The sequence below is a fragment of the Culex quinquefasciatus genome, chromosome 3, assembly GCF_015732765.1.
Source record: "Culex quinquefasciatus strain JHB chromosome 3, VPISU_Cqui_1.0_pri_paternal, whole genome shotgun sequence".
NCBI classification, from domain to species: Eukaryota; Metazoa; Arthropoda; class Insecta; order Diptera; family Culicidae; genus Culex; species Culex quinquefasciatus.
Window position 1 is genome coordinate 152,046,029 of NC_051863.1, and position 21,207 is coordinate 152,067,235.

The following is a 21,207-nucleotide window of genomic DNA, read 5'->3' on the forward strand; positions in this document are numbered from 1 at the left end:
GAACGCATTCAAAAGTAAAACAGTATTGTGACAGATATGTCACACGTCGAGCTAAATTTCAAGCAAAACATTGTAATAGTGCCGATGCCGAAGTGTAAACAAAGAGTCTATCCTGCTTGTTCCTAATGTAAACATAAACTGACGTGAGCAGGATAGACTCTTTATTTACACTTCGGCTTTGGCCGACAATGTTTTGCTTGATTTTTCTAACATAAGATTTTTTCAGCTTGACAGCTGTCAGTCGGACTAGCGACAAAAGGTCGAAAGACATATGGTCGAAAGGCTTTAAACATTCCTTGTGAATTTTATATTGTTTCTAAAAAAAAATGTTAGGGAATATTTTTGCGAGTTTTCTTAAAATTAAAAAAGAAAGAAAATTCTTTCAATAGTTTATGATAAATAGTCTGACTTAACACATGTTTTGATGGACAATATTCTTTTAAACAAATCTTTATGTGTTGTTATATGTTTGGGAATTTTTACACTCTTTCAAAAACGACATTGTGGAATATCAAAATATCAAGATGTATTTTCATTGAGCACAAAACGTCATGAATTATATAAACAAATTTACATTTTCGACCTTTTGTCTACTCGACCTTATGTCTTTCGACCTTTTGTCATATATTCATGTTCGATGATGTTCTACATCGCGTTTCAATTTGATTTTAAGGTGAATACGTTGATCATTACTTTGAGATATTTGATCATTTTAATATGACCTATGCCGAAGAGTAAACAAAGAGATCCTGCTTGTTCCTAATGTAAACATCAACTGACGTGAGCAGGATAGACTCTTTGTTTACACATCGGCTTCGGCCGACAATGTTTTGCTTGATTTTTCTAACATCAGATTGTTTTAGCTTGACAGCTGTCAGTCGGATTAGTGACAAAAGGTCGAAAGACATAAGGTCGAAAGGACAAAATTTTGGATTGCGAGTTTTTTCATTCTTTTGAACATGAGAAGTTCTTTGAAAAGTTTAATGAATAAGAGCCTGACTTCAAACATTCCTAGTGAATTTTATATTGTTTAAAAATAATTTTGGCTTTGGAATATTTTTTCTTAAAATAAAAAAAATAAAATCATTCAATAGTTAATGATAAATAGTCCTACATTACACATGTTTTGGTGGACAATATTCTTTTAAACAAATCTTTATGTATTGTTATAATTTTGACATTGTGGAATATACAAATTTCAAGATGTTGTTATTTTCATTGAGCACAAAACGTCATGAATTATATAAACAAATTTACATTTTCGACCTTTTGTCTACTCGACCTTATGTCTTTCGACCTTTTGTCATATATTCATGTTCGATGATGTTCTACATCGCGTTTCAATTTGATTTTAAGGTGAATACGTTGATCATTACTTTGAGATATTTGATCATCACTCTAAAATATTCTGTATAAAATTTAATTTAACGAATTTCTGCACTAAAATGAATCAGCATGTGCCGGTTGTTGCCTTCTTGACGCCACTGAAGGAATTTTTGATCTAAATCAAATGTGACCAAAATTTATATAAATTTGTGGAACAATCATTGACGTCCTAGTTGGCAATCATTGAATAATGACGATTTCCACAACTTCGCAATGAATCGTTACCAAGAATTTTCAGCATGTGTAGGGCACTATTCTATACAACTTGTAGAAGGAATTTTGTCAAAATATTGATAGCGACGCAAAATTTATATCATTGAACGAAAAATCATGACAATGTTGGAAGTCTTCACGTTGAAAATAAAAAAGTTTCTCTTTTTAACCCTTTCAGGCCTAAATTTTCAAAAAAATATTTTTTTAGTCAATGATGGGAAATTGATTCTTATGACCATACGAAAATTATAGGCTAGTTTTGGAAATTTTGATATTTGGGTCATCAGGCTCGAAAGGGTTAAAAAATAAATAGGTTGGTGACACTGATTTCGATTCAAAATTTAAAATTCGAAAACAAACAGTACTACAGTCTTGACTCGATTATCCAAAGGCTGTGATTACGCATTTTTAAATCTAAGATGGCAGCCAAAATGGCGGTGATGAAATATATAAAAAAAAATTAAATTTACTAGGCAAACGACTACTTGAATTTGACTAAAACGCGGTCGCAGAACTCAAATTTAATGTTAAAACTAAGAAAACAATTAGTTGTTCAATTGATCTTTTTTTCCTTTTTACCCAAATGTAGAATAAAAATGTAGTGCAAAAATGTAAAACAATTTGAAGTAAATAAATAAATGTGAACAGTTAATAATAAAACGAAAAGTACAAAAAAGATGAATAGCCATACCACTAAGAATGTAAATGAAATTAAATTCAATTTCTAAGAAAAAACACGTTTTTTTTTTGTTCATCCGAATTTGCATACAAACCTTCGAATAATCGAATCTGGACTGCATTTTAATGTTTTTTTATAATGTTTTCTGTTCTTTGAAATTTTTGAAGTTGGATTTTTTTTTTGAATTTCAGAATGCCTTTCTAGAGATAAAAGACCTAATTAAATAAGGAAATATACAGAAAATTAAAATGTTTTTTCTTACAATGACTCACGCCAAAAGCTTATTTTTTTAAATACTTTAAATATGTACTCACTAAACCTTTGACTACACCATAAAAACCATCAAAAATTGTCGCAGTATACTTCATATCAAAAACAACTAACTTCAAACGAATATTTCTAGAGTAAACTAATCTGCTTTGAGTTTCCTATGCAAATGATAGATTAAAATGAAAATTTACCCCTTTAAATTTATTTTTTTTCTCCGAGAATTCAACACTTCAAAAATCATAAAATTTACGCTCGTCACCCTGTTTCTGATGCAAATTTAATTTTAAATTGTAAAAAATAATACTTTAAAAATTCAACATCTTTTCAATTTCATTAATATTAAAAATAAAACCATCAATTCAAATATCCTTTCAATCAACCACCCTGTTCTACAGGGTAGTCAGTTAGTCAGCGCATAAGTTCCGACCAACGTTCACACCTCTTCGCCGTGGCACACTGCGATTACACGTGTGGCCTACATTTTGGGCCGTAAGTCGAGGAAGGATAGTAAAATTTACATTCTTCCCCGTGCGCACACCAGGGAACCGCCGGAACCGGAAAATTTCCCCGTCAAAAATGAAGTCGACGACGCCGACGATGACAGTTTCTGGAGGGAAATGGTCCCATTTCTCAAGGCTTTAAGACACCTTACCGGGTTGAGTCGTTTTTTTTTTCCCACAGAAAATCACCAATCAATTTTAACGACATTATAATTTCATCACATTACATGGGCGCGCGTTCCGAGCTGGTGAGCCTGATTTTTTCCCCTCTCTCTCTCTCTCTCTCTCTCTCTCAATCTACTGCGGAAAATTATGTGTGAAGCAGCTAATGAGGGGCACTATTAAGTGGATACCTGCTGCTGGCGCGCGGTGACACCGACTGGGTAATTAGTGACATTAACCCACCACACTCTTGTTCACCACAGAAAAGACGTTGTCGAAGATGCTGATGATGATGATGATGGGAGTGTCACGTTTTTTTTCCTCTCCCCCTCCTTTTCTTCAAATAACCAAATTTCAATTTTCCAAAAAAAAAAATCGAACCTGAAAAAGAATGGATAACTTACGTGGATGAAGATCGCGTACAGTTCCTCGTCGAAGGTGTCCAACGGTTTGCGGCACAGCTTCTCCACCACCGGGCAGACCGTTTCCTCCGTGGTGGCCTTGTCCAGGAAGCCCTTCTCGATCAGGTAGGTGAGCGTTTCGAACGCACCGCAGCGGACCTGGTTAAGCGAAAAAATGAAAGGAAAAAAAAGGGATTGGAGTTAGTTAAAAGAATTAAACGAAAACAAAGTTTTATTTAAAAAGTGCTAAGGCAATCTAAAGCATTTATTTAGTTTTAAATGTGTTTTTTGCCTTCCTCACGTTACTGAGGAAAGGCTATAAAATCACTCGAAAAATGAACTTCTCAATTAGACCTCCTAGACCCACCTTCATGTATACCTATCGACTCAGAATCAAATTCTGAGCAAATGTCTGTGTGTGTGGTGGGATGTTGATCAAAAAATTGTCACTCGATTATCTCGACATTGGCTGAACCGATTTTGTCCGTTTTGGTGTCATTCGATCCGTCTTGGGGTCCCATAAGTCGCTATTAAAAATTATAAAGTTAAGTTAAGTACTTCAAAAGTTATGCTAAAAAAACGAGTTTAACAAAAGTCCGGAAGATTGTAAAAAAGGTGGTTTTTGTAAGAAAACCCGTCATGCTATACATTTTTAGAAAGGTATTTAAAAGACCTTTCCAACGCGTCCAAGACATTGAAGATCTAACAAGTCTATCAAAAGTTATAAGCACTTAAGTGTTATTTACGCATTTTTTGCATTTTTGATAGCACCCATTGAGGAAGGCGCCAACCACCTAAAGGTGGATTAAGTAACGTTTTTTCACGTAATTTTAAAATTTCTTGAAAGCTTTAGAACGAATCGACCTAATTCTTTAGTAAAAAGGATGTTTTTTGAAAGGCAACAGTCTAGATAACATGCTTAAGGTGGTAGAAGGTGTCCTTCACTTTTGGGGCAATGACTGTCAATGATAGTTTTGGATTCAGGGTCCAGAAAAAATCACAATATTTAAAATGCTTCTACAAACAACAAGGAAAACATACATTCTTAATCAAGATTTGAATATTTTTCTAAAACAAACATGGCAGCCAAATGGCCGATCGGTAATGATGCCTTCCAGAGTCTTAACCCTCTACTGCCCAAATTTTTTTTTCGAAAATTTTGATTTTTCCCGTGTTCAGGAGGTCATTTTGAGCAACTTTTGTGCTACGAAAAACTTTACTTCTCTTGTTTTATGTTTTTTTTTGTTCCATTTTTAGTATTTTAATTTGCATTTATCTTGTTTAGTTTATGTTTGTTTCCGGTTTTCCACATGGCCTGTTTTATCATTATATTTTGCCTATCTAATTTTTTCTTGCTTTTACAGTAACTTTTTCAATTTTTTGCTTGTTTTTCACATTTTCTGCTATAAAATGCCACCATTATCATTTAAATTGTAAAAAAATGCATAAAAGCATAGTCTGAGACATATTACTGCATACTTCTTTTTACTTAAAATATAGGAAATGTTAGTAAAAAACACAGCCAAAAATGACCCCAAAAATTATAAATTTTTAAAAACATTGGCAAAATTACATAAAACAACTAAAACTTCCAACCCATACATTTTCTAAAATTTTAAGAGTTCTTCTTTCCAATGCTTTTTAAATTAAAAATTACTATTACAGGGCAGAATGATTTCAATTTTCTGAAAAATATTTTATTAGGGAGATTAATATGTTTTTATAAAAGGATCCTGCTTCGAAGGTTTTTTTTTAATTTTTCCTTCTCTTGCCAAATCATTTGTTAGAATCTCCACATACATCAAAATGAACTATATTAGATCATAGTTGAATTGAATAATACGATCCTTAAACATTTTCGATTTATTTTTATTTAGGCGTTAAAGCAAACTGTTCAAAAAACTAGTCAGAAACCCAAAAATTGATTTCATTTGCCTTTTTTATTCGACTAAAACATTTAAGAGGCTTTAGTATTACCAAGGAACCCATTTCGCATAATTGGTTTTCCAATTCAAGTTTCTTCGCAATTTCGGCAGCTAAAAATGGTATGATAATGTTAAAAAATACCTTAGGCAACTTCTGATCGATTTTGAATCTTTGGCATAGTTGTAACTTGTAAGTATTGGATAAGATCATTCAGAAAAAAACCCTTTAAAAAATTACCTTCTTAATTTTTTTTTACTAACTTTGTATTATGCTGACGGCTGAATTCCTAAAATCCATATTTATTGATTTTTTTATATTTTAGGAGACCTTACAAGGAGACCACAAGCCATAAAGGACAAAAATTGTGACGTCAGGAAATATTTTTAGAAATGAAAATGTGATTAAAAAAAATGAATTTCAAGTAAAAAGAGTTACATTATTTTTTATGTAAAATAGAATTTTTAATTGAAAATAATTCTTTTTTTAAGTGCACTGTTTTCGAACTAAAGCCACCTAAATTTTGATTTAAAAAAAAATCATCAACTGTTCTATATTTTTTTTAAATAAAGCGCCCATTTATAAAAATATTTGTTTTTTCAAAAAGTTGAGAATATTAGTGCCCGTTTATAAACTTTTTTTTCTCAAAAAGTTGAGAAAATTTCTTATAAATTTGTGAGTTGAGTTGAACATTAGGGTGGTTCAAAAAATCTAACTGAAGTTCCCAAAGGATTAGAGCAAAATTTCAAAAATAGCGATTTTTTTAGCTCGGAAAAACAATTTGTTTACGATTTGAAATATTAAATTTGAACGTTTTATTTAATCAAAGGTAACAATCATTTTGATTGGAAAAGGTGCAATTTTCAAACTTCAAACAAATATTTCCAAGAAAAACGCAGGCCAATTGATATGAACGAGCTTGCATTCAAAAAGGAAGATCGAACGCTAAAAAAATCAAACGTATTTTCTTTCACTTTTGGGGCAATGACTGTCAATGATGGTTCCTGAATTCAGGGTCCAGAAATAGTAAATTGAAATGAAAAAATAATCACTCTATGTAAAATGGTTCTACAAACGTTACATAGAAAACCATTTTTTGATTGAAACATTCTGAATTAAGATTTGACTGTTATTCTAAAACAAACATGGCCGCCAAATGGATTAGCAATAGAGAATTTTCGAGAAAATCGAAAAAAAATTAATCACCCTAAAACATCTAAAATGTTCTAACTACATATTGTTCAATGTCAAATTCCTGCCAAATAGATCAGAATTGACCAGCATATTTGGAAAAACACTGTGCAAAGTGTGAAATGATATAAAATTACCTACACAGCAAATAAAGTAGTAATTTTGCATTATTTTATGAAATTCTGAGTAATATTACACCCTGAAATATGTAGCCCATCAGTATGGGAAACCTACTTGACCAAATAGTGAAGCTGACATATACGTTTATCCATTCCATTTTTCATCGGTCTGATGGCCGAGCGGGCTAAGGCGCCAGTCCTAACTGTTGGTGCTGGGTTTGAGTCCCGTCGGTTCCAACTTTTTTTTGTGTTTACAAAAATTGTACATGCAGCGTGTAATATTAAGTGTCTTTTTTGACGAAGGTGATGTGCATGGTTTTGCATGCGATGTTACCATCGGATTTTTTGCTGTGTAGTAATAAACAAATATAAACTACCAAATATGTTTTATTTCAAAAGTCTGAAAAAAAACGTTTCCTTTTTTCAAACAAAAACAATTTTTTTTAAAAAGCATGCCATGGAATAATTTTACTGAAAAAAACACATGTTTTTATGATTAAGTTTTAAAAATTTCTTCATTCTTCAAAATACTTCTCAAAGATGATTATGATGAAGAAACCCAACTTGTTTGAGTTTTGCATTTATCCATCAGCTGCTTATAGTTAATTAGTTTTGATATTTTGTAAAGCTAGAAGATATTTGTTATTGCATTTTTATAATCCCGAATTGTCACCTAAATTTTTTTTAAATGTTTTTGTTTTACTATTCTCAAAATTAATTTAAGAAAGCATAACGAAAATACAGTAGACAATAATAAAAGAATGAAAATTGATTTAACAATTTTCATTCTTTTAAAAAAAAGACATTAAAGTAAGTTATAGAAAAGCTGCTAGTGTACGCAATAGACACAAATGTTCACCAAATTTAAAGCTTTTTTTCACCAGCTAGCAGAACAAACTCCCACCTTGCTTCCATCGAAAGTTCATTCACCACGCGCTGCCTTTCCCCCACGGGAGAAAGTCGTGCAGTTTTTTTTTAGGGGTTGGGGCAGAGCAAAAGGTTAGCCAAACACCGCAGAACGCGGCGGTGGCGGCACCGTCGTCGTAAAACGAATAATCAACAGTCATTTCATCGATAATAAAAACCACCCCCGGCGACCGCATCATCACCATCTGGGAGTTTGGGATGAAGCTTTCTGGGTGTCCTTGAGGTGGGTTGGGGGAGGGGGACGATGGCAAGTCCACTTGTTTTCACTTGTTGATTTGTTTGGTTTAGCAACACACTCACATGCTCACCCCCCCTCCCCAACTTGAACCAATCAGCTTTTTGAGCTAGGTGTTGTAGCAGTTGTGTTTTTCAAGGGGGGTGGGGATGGTTTTTGTGGGTTGTATTCTGTGGTTTCATAATGCCCCAAATCGCACAAAGCTTTCGACTTGGTTTGTTTAACATTGAAATTAGTGGTTTGGTTTTTTGGCAGTGCTGCTTTTGGGAACGCTTGCGAACGGATTCTATGTTTCTAGAGCAAGCCGAATCAATCAAAAGTCACTCATTTGTGGAACGATTCTGTATGGAATTAATACCAGTGAATGACATTGTACACAATTTAAACAGAATGATGAATTTATGCGAAGGATTTAAGCAAAAAAATATCAATTTTAATTATGTTGTTGTTGAAAATCAAAAACTATTTTAACTAGAGGTGGGCAAAACCGCCCTTTTTTAGGAGCCGCTCATTTTCGCTCGCTCATTCAAATGAGCGGCTCTTTCGCTTTTTTCAAAATTTTGATTTAAAGACTATTTCAAAAGTCCGCATGGTGTGATTTTTATCAATTAGAATGTTAAAAATCATTTGAAAAAAAAAAATAATGCTAAAAATTAGATCATTTGCTAGCAAATTGTAGGGGTTGGTGGTCTCTTTGTTAAGATTTCTACTCGAATGTTAACCATTTGAATGATTGGAAGGGTGGAGCTTTTATAATTTGGATTTTGGAGAAAGTTTTCTATTAATGTTACGAAATAGCGTTTTTTTCAGCTAAAATTAAACAAATTCTGATATTTTATTTTGACAAAATATTCCACAAACTCTTTCCTACATCAATAAAAACTAAAAATGCCAAAGTTTAATCGAGCAACAGAATGTTTTTCAAATCTCATGGACTATTTGGTAGTTTTTTTTTTGTGTGTAATTCTCCATTGAAGCATTAAAAAAAAAACACTCAAATTTATTTGGCTTATATTTGAGTGTAGCTCATTTTTTTGTTTGTATATAAAATCATATAACTTTATTTTCAATTCAGCTCTCAAAATGTCGAGAATAGTCTTTTTCCGTTTTCCGTTCTTGAAAAAGGTGACCAATGGAGAATTTGAAAAAAATGGCATTTATTTACAATCATTGTATTATATTAAATAGGGGAACAGCATCTGATTCCGGCGTGCCTCTAATGTTGGCAGGTCAGAACTTTGACATTCAATTAATGCTAATTAAAAGCGTTTTCAACTGAAATCGAGTGACAAATAGCTCAATAAGAAGTGAGCAAGCAAGTTTCAATCAATAGTTTTGCAAAAATAGTTGTTTAAATAGTGAAAATCAGCAAATTGGATGGAGTTAGGAGCGGGTGCTAAACCTGCTAAACATACGGGAATTTCCCCTAACAATTGCAATTCTCAAAAACAAATTTAATTCAACAATTTGTTAGAATTTCAATAAATTATATTTTTAAACTTATGAAAAAAGCACAAATATAAAAATCTTTCCATCCTGGAACGTTTCTTTCAAAAGACCTAAATTTAAAAAAAAACCGCGGCTCATTTTTTTTTTGTGAATTATTGTTTGTTCGCTCTTTTGAATGAACCGGCTCTTTGAGCGGCCCGCTTTTTTTCCCCCCGATCTAATTAAAATTTGATTTAATAATATTTGAATTATCAAATTCAATAAAATGCAGTTCATGATCAAAAAAGCAAGTTTTATGCTTTGTTTTATTCCATAGTCTCTATAAAATTGTAGAAGCTCCTGTAACAAAATAAACATATTTGGAAATTTAAATTTGTATATTAATTTAAATCTATAATTTCAATTTATTTCTTAAGGGGTTACACACATGTAAATCGGCATAAATTTCAGAGGTTAAGTTGAGTACACGCTTAAATTTTTGTTCCAACTCTGTTTTGAGGGCAATAAAATATACAATTTCATCTATCAATAAAATAATTTTGAACACATTTGAGATATAGCTACCGTCAGTGGGAGTGACTGTGGGTAAAAAAACGATACACCTCTCGAAATTTCTTAATAACAAAAACAATTTAAATAACATCGACAATCCTTCAACGTATATTTGTTCTTAGATAGTTTACTAACATTTTCCCAAAATATGGTGGATTTTGATGAACACTACCTTAAATGCCAATAGTTTGAAAATTGACCCAATCTCACCCCTTAGAGGGGGTGACATTGGGTCAAATGAAACTAAAATGATGCTCAAATACAACGATATGGTAAAAACAAGTCATCCAACAGCGTTTCTTGTTCGAGGGAATCACGTATTGACACGCTACAATGTTTGAAGTGGAGATTTTCAAACAATTGGGTAGTTTTCAAGCAATTCTAATAAAAATATTAGAAAAATGTTTTTTCGAGAGATCATTTTTGGCCAAAAACGTACCCCAACTTTTGACATCTGCCAAAATAACAGGATTTGTTCTAGGAACGAGATTTTTTCAGCGAAGTCATCTTAAGATGTCCCCTACACAACCCTTTTAACAGAAATTAGTTTCATTGAAAAGAACCTGAGAAATGGTAAAATCCGTAAAAAATCACTTTGACCCAATCTCACCCCCAAACCCAATGTCACCCCCACTGACGGTATTTGAAGTTTGCAAAACGGGTGCCACGATATCTCAACACTGATTTGACCAAATCGGCTCAAAATTTTGGTGAAGACTGGTTCCGTGAGCATGACGAAGGCCGATTTTCAAAAAGTTTATTTTTAAAAAGGATAAAAATATTTTTATGTTTTTCTTGTAAAAAATCGTTAGTTTTTGATTTTTGTATTTTTTAAAAAAGCAAAATTTCAAAATTGTCTTCGTCATGCACACGAGATATACCTTGAGAGTCTTCACCCGAAATTTCAGCCAATTTTGTCTATTTCATCTCGAGATATCGCGGCACCCGTAAATCAACTCGGTGTTTAGAGAAAAACGCTCACAAAGTTTAACACTTCGCTTTACCCATGGCAAAACTTTGAGCTTGAATCATATCATCATGAAACTTTCAGGAGTATTTGAAATCATCATTTTAGTGGATTTAATAAATTTTCTTTAATATAATTTTTTTGTGATTTTCTACATGTATGTAACCCTTTAAATTAGTGGTTTTCAAGATCTTGCCTGTACGACGACCATTCACATATTTTAGCTTTTTTTCAATTTCCAACTTTTATTTTAATTTTTTTCCTTTCTCACTGAGGAAAGACTATAAAAACACTCGAAATATGAACTTCTTAAATAAGCTTTCTATGATTTTTTTTCACTCAAATTTCTCCGCACTGACTGAACAAATTTTGTCCGGACTCGTTCCATTCGATGCAGTTTGGTGTCCCGTAAGTCCGTTTAGAAAATTATAAAATTTAGTGGAGTCCTTAAAAAGTTCTGCTAAAAAAACTATTTTGGTTGATACGGAGCATCTGAGATTCTTCCCAATTTATTTCAAAACTTTAGAGGGCAAATATATATTTTTTGCCATCAGTAGAAATGTTCAAGATAATTGTTTATTTTTTCTTGAATAAATTGGCTATTTTTTTATTTTTCAACGAATGGGATTTTTTAAGCTAAAAGGAAAAACAAAACTCACCCCGGGTTCGTCCGTCAGGTAGCGCACGGTGATGTTCAGCACCTTCTCCAGCACGCTGCGGCCAAAGTCGCTGTTGACGGTTTGCTCCCGGTCCAGGCAGCTCACGCACAACCGCTGCAGCCATGACGAAAGGTTCGACCGAACAGATACTTCTGCAAAGGGAGAGAAAAAAAAAGAGGAAAAATGGTTAGTTTTAAATTTTTCCTGAAAATTTGCGTGAAAAGTTTTGCAAATTGGATAATTTGTCTCTTTTTTGCAAGTCTAAAGTCCACCCTTCTACAAGAGGACACGCGATAACATCCTGTTGCGCCCTATAGGAACACTTTTGACTCGTGTCATGTCGTCGTCGTTGGGCCATCACACAAAGTTTCCCTCTGATAGGTACGACACGATATGTCTCGCGCCGACATCCAAGAATGACGAAACAGGAAAAAAAATTGCAATTTAGAGGACAGTTGAAAAATCAACTTAATTTTTTTAGTAGCTGATTTAATTTGAAAAAAGATTATTTTAGAAATTTGAAGCATAACATTTTTTAAAACTATACAAAAGTGTGTTCTTCAAAGTGAGGTTGGGGGCGGAGTCCAACGTATCGTGTCCCTTTTGAAGTGCCCAAGCTCGTCAAACACGCCGGAGTCCATCCCTTGATGTTGCGGAAATTTTGAGGAAATGGGGCAGCAACAGGGGAAGCCGAGGGGTCAGCTGGGTTTAATGGGGTGTGTTGTGACATGTCGTGGATGTCGGATGTTTAAGCTAGTGCTGGCCTCTTCCTGGATCCTGGGGGGTACGATGGAGACGTATGTGATGTAACCCGTTAACTTTTACGCTGTTGACTTGTTTGATGTGTAGTGTGATTTTTATCCTCGGCGTTGAAGTAATGGACCGGTTACAACGGCACAATGGTCGGGCGACTCTCGTGTCTGGTTTAACTTCTCAGAGTGTGTGGCCTTAAATGATTTTTTAAAGTTAATTTGAGGCATTGCAACTCACAATCATAGTATTTCTAATTCATTTGAATTTGATTTGAAAAGTATTTCCAATTTATTTGAATTTAAGCTGTTAAGCCGAAAAAAATAATCTTTAACTACCAGAATAAAAAGTTTTTTTAAATGATTGGTATAAAATTGCTGTTTTGAAAAACATTTTTGGAGTTAAAGTTTGTCAAATATGGTCAAATAATCTCATGAAAAAATAAATAAATATTATTAAAACGGATTGTATCATTAAATCATGATATTTTTTAGGTTAATGAACAGTAGATTTTGAAAAAAAAATCAAAAAAATATTTTTTTCGTAATTAGATTATCTAAAGATTCGAGTGCAGAAGTGATTTTTTCCGAGGACTTTTAAATATTTTTCTGGGCTTCAAATTTGCTTGACGTGTTCCGACACATTTTGTTGCGACTTAGGAGCTAATGGTTTAAGTGTTTATATAAACAAGTGAAAAGCAGAAACAAATACTAGAAAAGTATGAAAAACAGCAAATAAAAAATGTTGGAAATTGTGGTATATGCTAATGTCCTAAACAAGATAAATGCATAATTACTACAAAAAATGAAAAACAAGAGATTTTAAATTTTCGTAAAACAAAAGTTTATTGTTTGTATTCCACAATAGTTAATTCCTTTTTGATGATTTCTGTTCTTTCCTTTTTAAAACAGTAACATACAGTCCAGACTCGATTATCCGAAGGCCTTGGCAAAATTTAATTTCTGATAATCAAAACTTGGGATAATCGAATCACAATTTTTTTACTGTCTTTTCTCTGATTTTCGAGCTCAAAATTAATCTTTTGAAACCTGTTTTTTTTTTTACTTTTATCTTTTTATACCAATTAAACATATAGAGCACATCTAAACTACTCTAAATAGATTTAGTTAAAATCATCATGGATGGTATTTAACTCGAATTTGATGTTCAAAGTAATAAAATAAAAAACTTACGAAAAAAAAAAATGGTTTTGGTCATGATCCGATTATTTCGATTTCCCACACCCAAACGGCGGTCGCATGATTGTGTTGCATGGCGGCATGAAAGTATATCAGAATCTGCATGAAATCTGTCCTCATGCATTTTTTGCGTTATATGGGTATAACCATTTTTGGCCGTTACCGACAATTATCGACATTACCGACGGCTGATTGCACAAAAAAAAATCTTAACAGAACTAGGATTGACCCATCAACTTCTTGGTTATTGATCCGACACGCTACCACCGCGCCATGGACAATGGCATGAATTGTGAGGGACAGAGCACCAACATATTCTTCTCTCTGGAGTGTTTACACGCGGGCAAAAATGAGCTATGAGCTTGCTGCGAAAACTGTTATAAAATGTAACATTTTCTGCAGCAAATCCACTGTTGCAGATATTGATATATATTTTTCCTTTGGGTGCATACAAACGAAACGAAAAATCGAGGCTTTGGATAATCGAGTCTGAACTGTATTGTTTTAATCTTTTATGTGCCACTTTAAGTATGACGTAAGAAAAAGATACATTTTAACTTTAAACAAAGGAATTCATCAACCAACAGTTCAAAACTTCCAAAGTTAATATTATTATTTCTGTGTATTCTATGTACATTCCAGAAGATTAGCCCAGGCAGTCGCATACGTGTTCTTTGCAGACAATTGTAAATGTCAAAACACGCGACTTCCGAAAGGTTAATCATATAAACAAATAAACATTGTAATCAACGATAATACACATAATTTCAAAAAAAAAAAAACTCAAGTCAAATCAAAACTTAAAAGAGTATATTTGAGCAACTAATCTAATATTTGTAGGCCGGTTACGAAATTATCCTAAAATATAAACAGTATCAAAATTGAGTTTATGTAAAAACAGGTTAAACTTTTTTTGGATTTTCGGTGCTGAAAGTTGTTTTGTTTCAAAATTGCAGAGATCCTGATGACTAAATTTGGAGAACTTTGGGCATAACTCTATTTAAAGTTCAATTGGTATCAAAAATGTTAATAAAAGTTACAAATTCAAGTTAAAATAATGTTACAATTGTAAAGTGAGATTTGACATATCAAACAAGAATCTCTCTCTCTTATATTTTATTTGCCTTTTAATTAAAGTAATACATTTTAACTATTTATTGAATTCAGCCTTATTCACATGGAAATCCATTCCATAAATGTGCTACACAGTATTCCAAGTAACTTTTTTTTCCTGTCGTTATCCTAACAGTACGCACACGCATTCCCAAAAGATAAACAAATCCTCATTCCATCAAACCTTCCCCAAAAAATATAACCAAGAGCAAGGACACCGCGAGTGAGAGCCAAACTACGCACCCAAACGGCATTTGGCATTTGCTCGCACGCACACTCACGCACGACCAAATAAATCAATATTTTTCGGTGCGTGTGCGAACGGGGAAAAACACGACGAAGAAGCACAAGAAGAAACCTCAGCGCGCCAAAAACTTGTGCGTGTGTGTGTGTGGAAAACACAGCAAGCCGTGCGTTTTGTTTGTATTTGCGTATGTTCTGGTGTGAAAAGCGAAAGTGAAAGTGAAAGAGGCCTGCTGTGTGTGTGCGCGCGTTCTGGATTTTCAAAGCCCGGCCTTGGACCAAAACAAACGAAATGGAAAGATAAACAAGGGCGACGGCGCGTGGAAATTTGGGGGAGAGGGTGGGGTTTGGAAAAAGCAGGAAAAATCTCCAGGTATTTCCGGGAAATTGTTGGCCTGGGTGTAGGCGTTGAGGTGAGGTTTATTTTAACTGAGGATGGATTTAAGTTTGATATTTTTTTTAGATAAGAATTCCGATTATTTAAACTTTTTTATAAAATTTCCAAATCAGATCGAATAAGTTCCTTAAATATGGAGCTCCAATGAAATAATCATACCTTTTGTATGACTTTAATTGGAAGTGGCACAATCTGTTACAGCCAACAACACCACCCACCATATTAATTGTTTCGGAAACACAAACATTTCACTTATGTTGAACGATGAAAGGTTGCTCTGACTCCCCCGCAGAAAGGGTTCATTGGAACGATTTCCACTTAATTTGTTCTCAACATTCCAATCAATTGCTTCGAGAACAAAACTTTTGTGTATCGTAGCTACACAGAAGAAAAAAAATGTGAGAATAAAAAGTGTCAAAATATTTGAGAAAATTACATGAAAGTTATGTAAAATTGAAAGGTGAAAAAGAATTTAAGTCAGTATTTACAAAAATCACAACATTTTCAACAGTGCCCATACGAACACAATCTCAGCGGAAGGCATTATTGATTTTCCACCGAAAACCAAATTCTGTTCCGTTGGGTTGTTTGGTGGCATTGCTCAGGTATCCCGCAAACCACGCCACGCGACCGCTAGCACACATCATCATCATCATCATCACAGTCAGTAGGTCAATTTTCCAACTTTCCCACCCACAAGTAAATTAATTTCATTCTGATGGATTCGGAGGAAAATCCTTTCGCTGGAAATGTGTACGTTGGATGTGGGCGGCCCACGCCAAGTTCAGACTGAAAATTTGAAAATTCTCATTAAATCTTCTAAAACAAATTACTGATTTATGTTTTATAGGAAAAGTTTCTCAACAACTTAACAAGAAATATTATTTTTCCTCTAGATTTTATGCAATAAATCGGCAAACCTGTAAAAAAAAGTTACATGTCATTCAATGTAATTTTACCAGTTATCACAAACAAGAACCCTCCAAATTTAAGCTTCTCGCTCATTATTCATTGTATTCTTGGAAGCAAGTAATAAATCAATGAGTTGAACACACACACTTGTTGGAGCTCGTAAGCTGTACATATGGAAAGACATACTCAACCCACCCACACCCACACGCATACGCCCACAATCACGTAATTCGGATGAAATTAATTTCATTTTGTTACCAGGGAAATTAAAAGCAAATAAAAGTTTTTCTCCCCATTCGGTGATTTTCCCCGGAGTCTTTCGGGTCCGTCCAAGTGGGCGGCGGCAAGTGTGAATGGTTGCCGGTGGGTGGACAACGCAAACGGGTTGCTTGGATGGTTCTTGTTATCGAGGGGAGGAAGGATTGTCATAGGATTGGCTTGATTATAAAAGTTTAGATGAGAAAATGTTAAAAAATAATAATTTTCAGTATAAATATAAATTAATATAATTAAAAAATTATTTGAATGTATTTTTTTTTTTCAGTAAGGCCGTTGCAAATATTTTTTGAAGTTTATGTCCCTCTACTCTGACCAAAGTCGTGAGGGCAGGGGCGGTGGGGGTCAAACAAATATACAGCAATTCCATTTGAAAAGAGCCTAAACCAAAAAAAAAGTTCTCCGATCGGGCTCAAAATTTTTCTGGGGGTTCCTTGGCCAAAATAATTAGACCCGTATTTTTTTGTTTGGCCATTAGGGTGGCCTACATCGTGCTAGGGTGGTTCAAAAAATGGCAATTTTCGTCATTTTTCGCAAAAACCACTTTTTTCTAAAAATCATATCTCCGCGCCATTTCATCCGATTTTAGCTGTCTTAGACGCAAAAGAAAGGTGATGAGTTTGGCTATTTGGGAAAAATAGTAAAAAGTTCCAAAAATCTAGCTTAACTATTGAAAAAGTCGTATGAAAACTTAAAATGGCGTTTTGACCGTGTCTGGACCAAAGAGCCTATGTCTGAAAATATTTTTATCGGATTCCTCGGAAAATTTCACATAACATATCAAAAAATTGGCGATGTCGAACCGTACGTTTCCGAGATATGATTTTTTGAAAAAAAAAACTGCGTTTTTCGACGCGCCACGCGCAAAACGGGAAAATGACGAAATCGGCAAAAAATCAACTTTTTCCACTAAAACTGCGATAACTTTAAAATTTCAGCGATGACCTATAGATGTTATGGTACCAAAAGTTGCGTCTCTCAATTACGAAAATTTTGGTACCCAGACATGTATAGGTCATCGCTGAAATGTTGAAAAAGTTGATTTTTGCCGATTCGTCACCCGTTTTGCGCGTCAGTTTTAAAAATCGTATCTCGTACGGTTCGACATCATTTTATATGTTATGTGAAATTTTCGAGAATCCGATAAAATATTTTCGAACATAAACTTTTTTTTTCATACGATTTCAATGGTTAGCTAGATTTTGGAACTTTTATTTTCCCAAATAGCTCATCACCTTTCTTTGCGTCTCAGTTGGCGCGAAAAAAAATGATTGAAAATGAAACCAAACAAAATACAGGTCTATTATGGCAAAAGGACAGGCTCTTTTCAAATGGAATTGCTGTATAAAAGTATAAAAATTGAAATTACAAGCCATGGTTTCAACATCTTAATCAAAAAAGTGTTTTAAAATGCATTGTACACCTGTCCACTTGTTTTGCCATTATTAGTTTCCTAAATATCTATATATTGATAAAAATTTTATTTTTTGCGAAAAATATTTTTTTGGGATGCTGTACATTGGAATTTCTTAAAAATTCAAAACATTTTTAAACAAGCCCCAACATGCTAAATGCTGAAACATTTATTTTAGATTTTTTTTCAGTTGATTAGATTTCTATTATCATTGAAGCTTTGCAGTTTTTTTTGGAAAAATATTATTTTGCCCCCTGACTTTTCAGGAAAAAATTGAAGGGGGGGGGGGACATAAACTTCGGCGTTTTTTTATACAAATCTTTTTTTTTGATTTTGTTTTTTTTTGTTTTAAATTAAATGGGGCACTTTATACTTCTTATAAATTTTGAAGTATTGGGGCAACAGATTACAATTTGATTTTCAATATTTTTTTTTACTTTTAAAAGTTTTATTCTAAATTGAGGAAAAATTACATCATAAAAGAGGTAATAATTAATCAACCTTCTAAAATGTTTTACCTGTGTAGGCGAATCATTGATTTTTTAAACCAATATTTCGAGCTTCCCTTTTGTGTAACAAAAGCGACATTAAAAGTATTTGAATGATAATCCTTGCTTTGTCCTTGCATTGGGGCAAGAAAAATAAAAGAAATTAATAGAAATTCCAATGGTTGGAAATTCCCGGAATCTACTGAAAATCACGGAGTCCGGAAATTTTAAATGAAATTTTAGTTTTTACTATTTCATCAAAACTTTGAACCAATTTGATTGCATTGGTGCAAGAAAAATAAAATAAATAAAAACTATTTTAAGAAATTTCGGAATTCCCGGAATCTACACAAAATTCCCGGAAACCGGGAAAATTTCCGGGATTTTTAAATTTGGGATAATTAATCAGATATTAAAGTTTGTTAAATAAAAAAAGTGAAAGACATATTTTTAAGGCGATTTTAAATAAAAGAAAATTTGCACAAAAATTTCCACCGTTCCTACTTACGCCAAGGAATTTATGTATTTTTGTACGTAACCAAACAAGAGTACAGAGCACAGAGATCAAACACGACCGGGTTGTGTGGCCCCTAACTTTTTGACCTTTGATCCCTTTTAACCATCGCGCGCGCCTTCATCGTCTCGTGGTTTACCCAAAAGGGACATAACGAAATTAGGGAAGCGGGGTGGACGGGGAGGCAAATTTTCCAACCTGTCCTCTTCACCTGGTTATGTTTTGGAATGTTGAAGCTGGAAATATGCGTGTGCGTGAGTGTGATGATTTTTTGGGTACTTTTAAGGTTGGTAACTTTCCGAAAGGGTGTAATTTGAGATTATAGAAAAAAACGTTGTTTTTACTTCTGTTGAAAAGAATTTTCAAAACTAGCGTCCCATTACTTTTCGCGATTTTTTCCTCCCCGTAAGCGTAAAATTGCACACACTCTCACGAAACAAGCGCAACTTGGAGTAAGTCATGTATTTGCACTCTCCTACTCGCTCTCCCTCTCACAGCCCGAGAATGCTGAGAGCGTCATCCTTTGGCGAAGCCACCACCAGTCAAGTTCGTGCCGCGCTGCTGCTGGTGGTAGTAGTGGTGCCTTTCCCAAAGAGCAATTTGAGATGTAGTTGCGCATTTTCTTCACGCCTTTGCCGTTTTGCACACACTACACCCTACTTTGAGGTTATGTCACTTTGCAAAGGGATGCTGGGATTTTGGAACATATTTTGGTCCCCGACAGACGGTTTGCAGCGATTCGGGGATTTTTCGGGGTTTGGATGAGTTTGGTTGGGCGTTTTGGATCAGATTTTGGGCAACTTTTCCGCTTGCTGTGTGAGATTTTGCTCGGAGAAAATGTTGCATCAAATTTTGTGTAATTTTTTGGAACTATCGTCGAAGTAGGCTTTCGGGGCATCCAAATTTTAAATTTTTCAAACTTTCAACACTCAAAACGATCATTTTCTTACAAAACTTACTAGAAACTAACCTTTTCTGTTACAAAAAAGAACACACACCAATTGTTAAACGGCACTGTTATCAACATTCACTGGTTTGTGGCAGCCTCTAAATTACAACCGTTCGCTTGGGCTCGGAAGAGTAGGATCTTCTAGTTTCGCACACACACACATCCATAAGAGAGAGTGAGTAAAGGATGCTGCGAGAGAGATTTGCACACAGCATCCTACGCGCTCTCTCTCTCTCTCTTTTTCGAAAGGGCGCTATCAAAAGTTCTCTCACAAAACGAAATGTCAATGCAAGAGAAAGAGTGAAAACTATCTCACAAACACCAACAATAGACACTTTTGTTGTGATTCCTGGACACTATTGTTGCTCTGGTGTAATGTGTCGTGTCGTGAGCGAGCGCCTGGACCCAAATCAACAATAACAACAATTATCGTTATCGAACATGAACCCTCTTCTTTTTTTGGGGAGGGGGTGACGAAGAACCGGCAAGAATACGGGGAGAAAATTGGGCTATTTCTGGAAGTCGCCACCACCAACACAATGGAAGAGTCGTCGAAAGAAGGAAGTGCCAAATTTACATTTTCGGGGCCAAATTTTACGAGCGGGCTATTTGTAGCGACATTATGATCAGCATCTCCCCTAAACGAGAAAGAGAGGTCGAGGGGGGGGAGGGGTGATAATGGCTTATCGATAGTGTTTTTCAGGGATGCTTTGATTTTTCGACGGGGGAGGGGTAGTGTTGTTCGGGGTGGGTTTTGGGGACCACCGCAAAAGGTGAACGTGCGCCCGCTAAAATTAGCTCGTAAATTATGGGCTAAACGGGCTGTCCCCCCGGAGGTTCGACAGTGTTGCCAGTGAACGCAACAGGTCTACGGAAGAGGTAGTTTGGGGGTGTTTTGAGAGGAGGGGGAGAGGGATCTCTATCTGGGATTAAGGTTTGGTCCTGCTTTGGTGTGGTTTTGTTGGGGAATGAGTGTGTGATGTAAAGTGTGGGAATTTTGGACATTCTGTGAAAACTTTTTGTTTATTTTTTTTCGATTTCAAATAATTTTGTTGACATTGAACAAAAAAAATATGGCTTGGTTTGGAAACAGAAAAAAATGAGTCTTTTTAATTTATTTATTATTTAATTTGGAAATCAATAAATATTGAAATTTGTTCTATTTGAAAAACCTATTTTACCTCATTTCTTTCTGAAAAAAAACTTTCATGAAAACTTGTGGATTTACATTCATTCACCATGTGTAATTTTTTCTCTTGTTCATGAGGCTAAATTAAAAGTTTTTTTGCACTAATATTGTTTTTCCATTTATTTTTTCT

At 34.3% G+C, this 21,207-nt stretch overlaps 1 protein-coding gene across 1 annotated transcript in view; it reads right to left on the bottom strand.

The window, feature by feature from the left end:
- LOC6044828 (serine/threonine-protein phosphatase 4 regulatory subunit 1) overlaps positions 1-21,207 on the bottom strand; it is a 127,881-nt gene that overhangs the window by 15,303 nt on the left and 91,371 nt on the right. Inside the window, 2 exon segments of the mRNA XM_038261280.1 lie at positions 3,615-3,770; positions 11,634-11,785. Coding sequence (XP_038117208.1) covers positions 3,615-3,770; positions 11,634-11,785 — 308 coding nt within the window.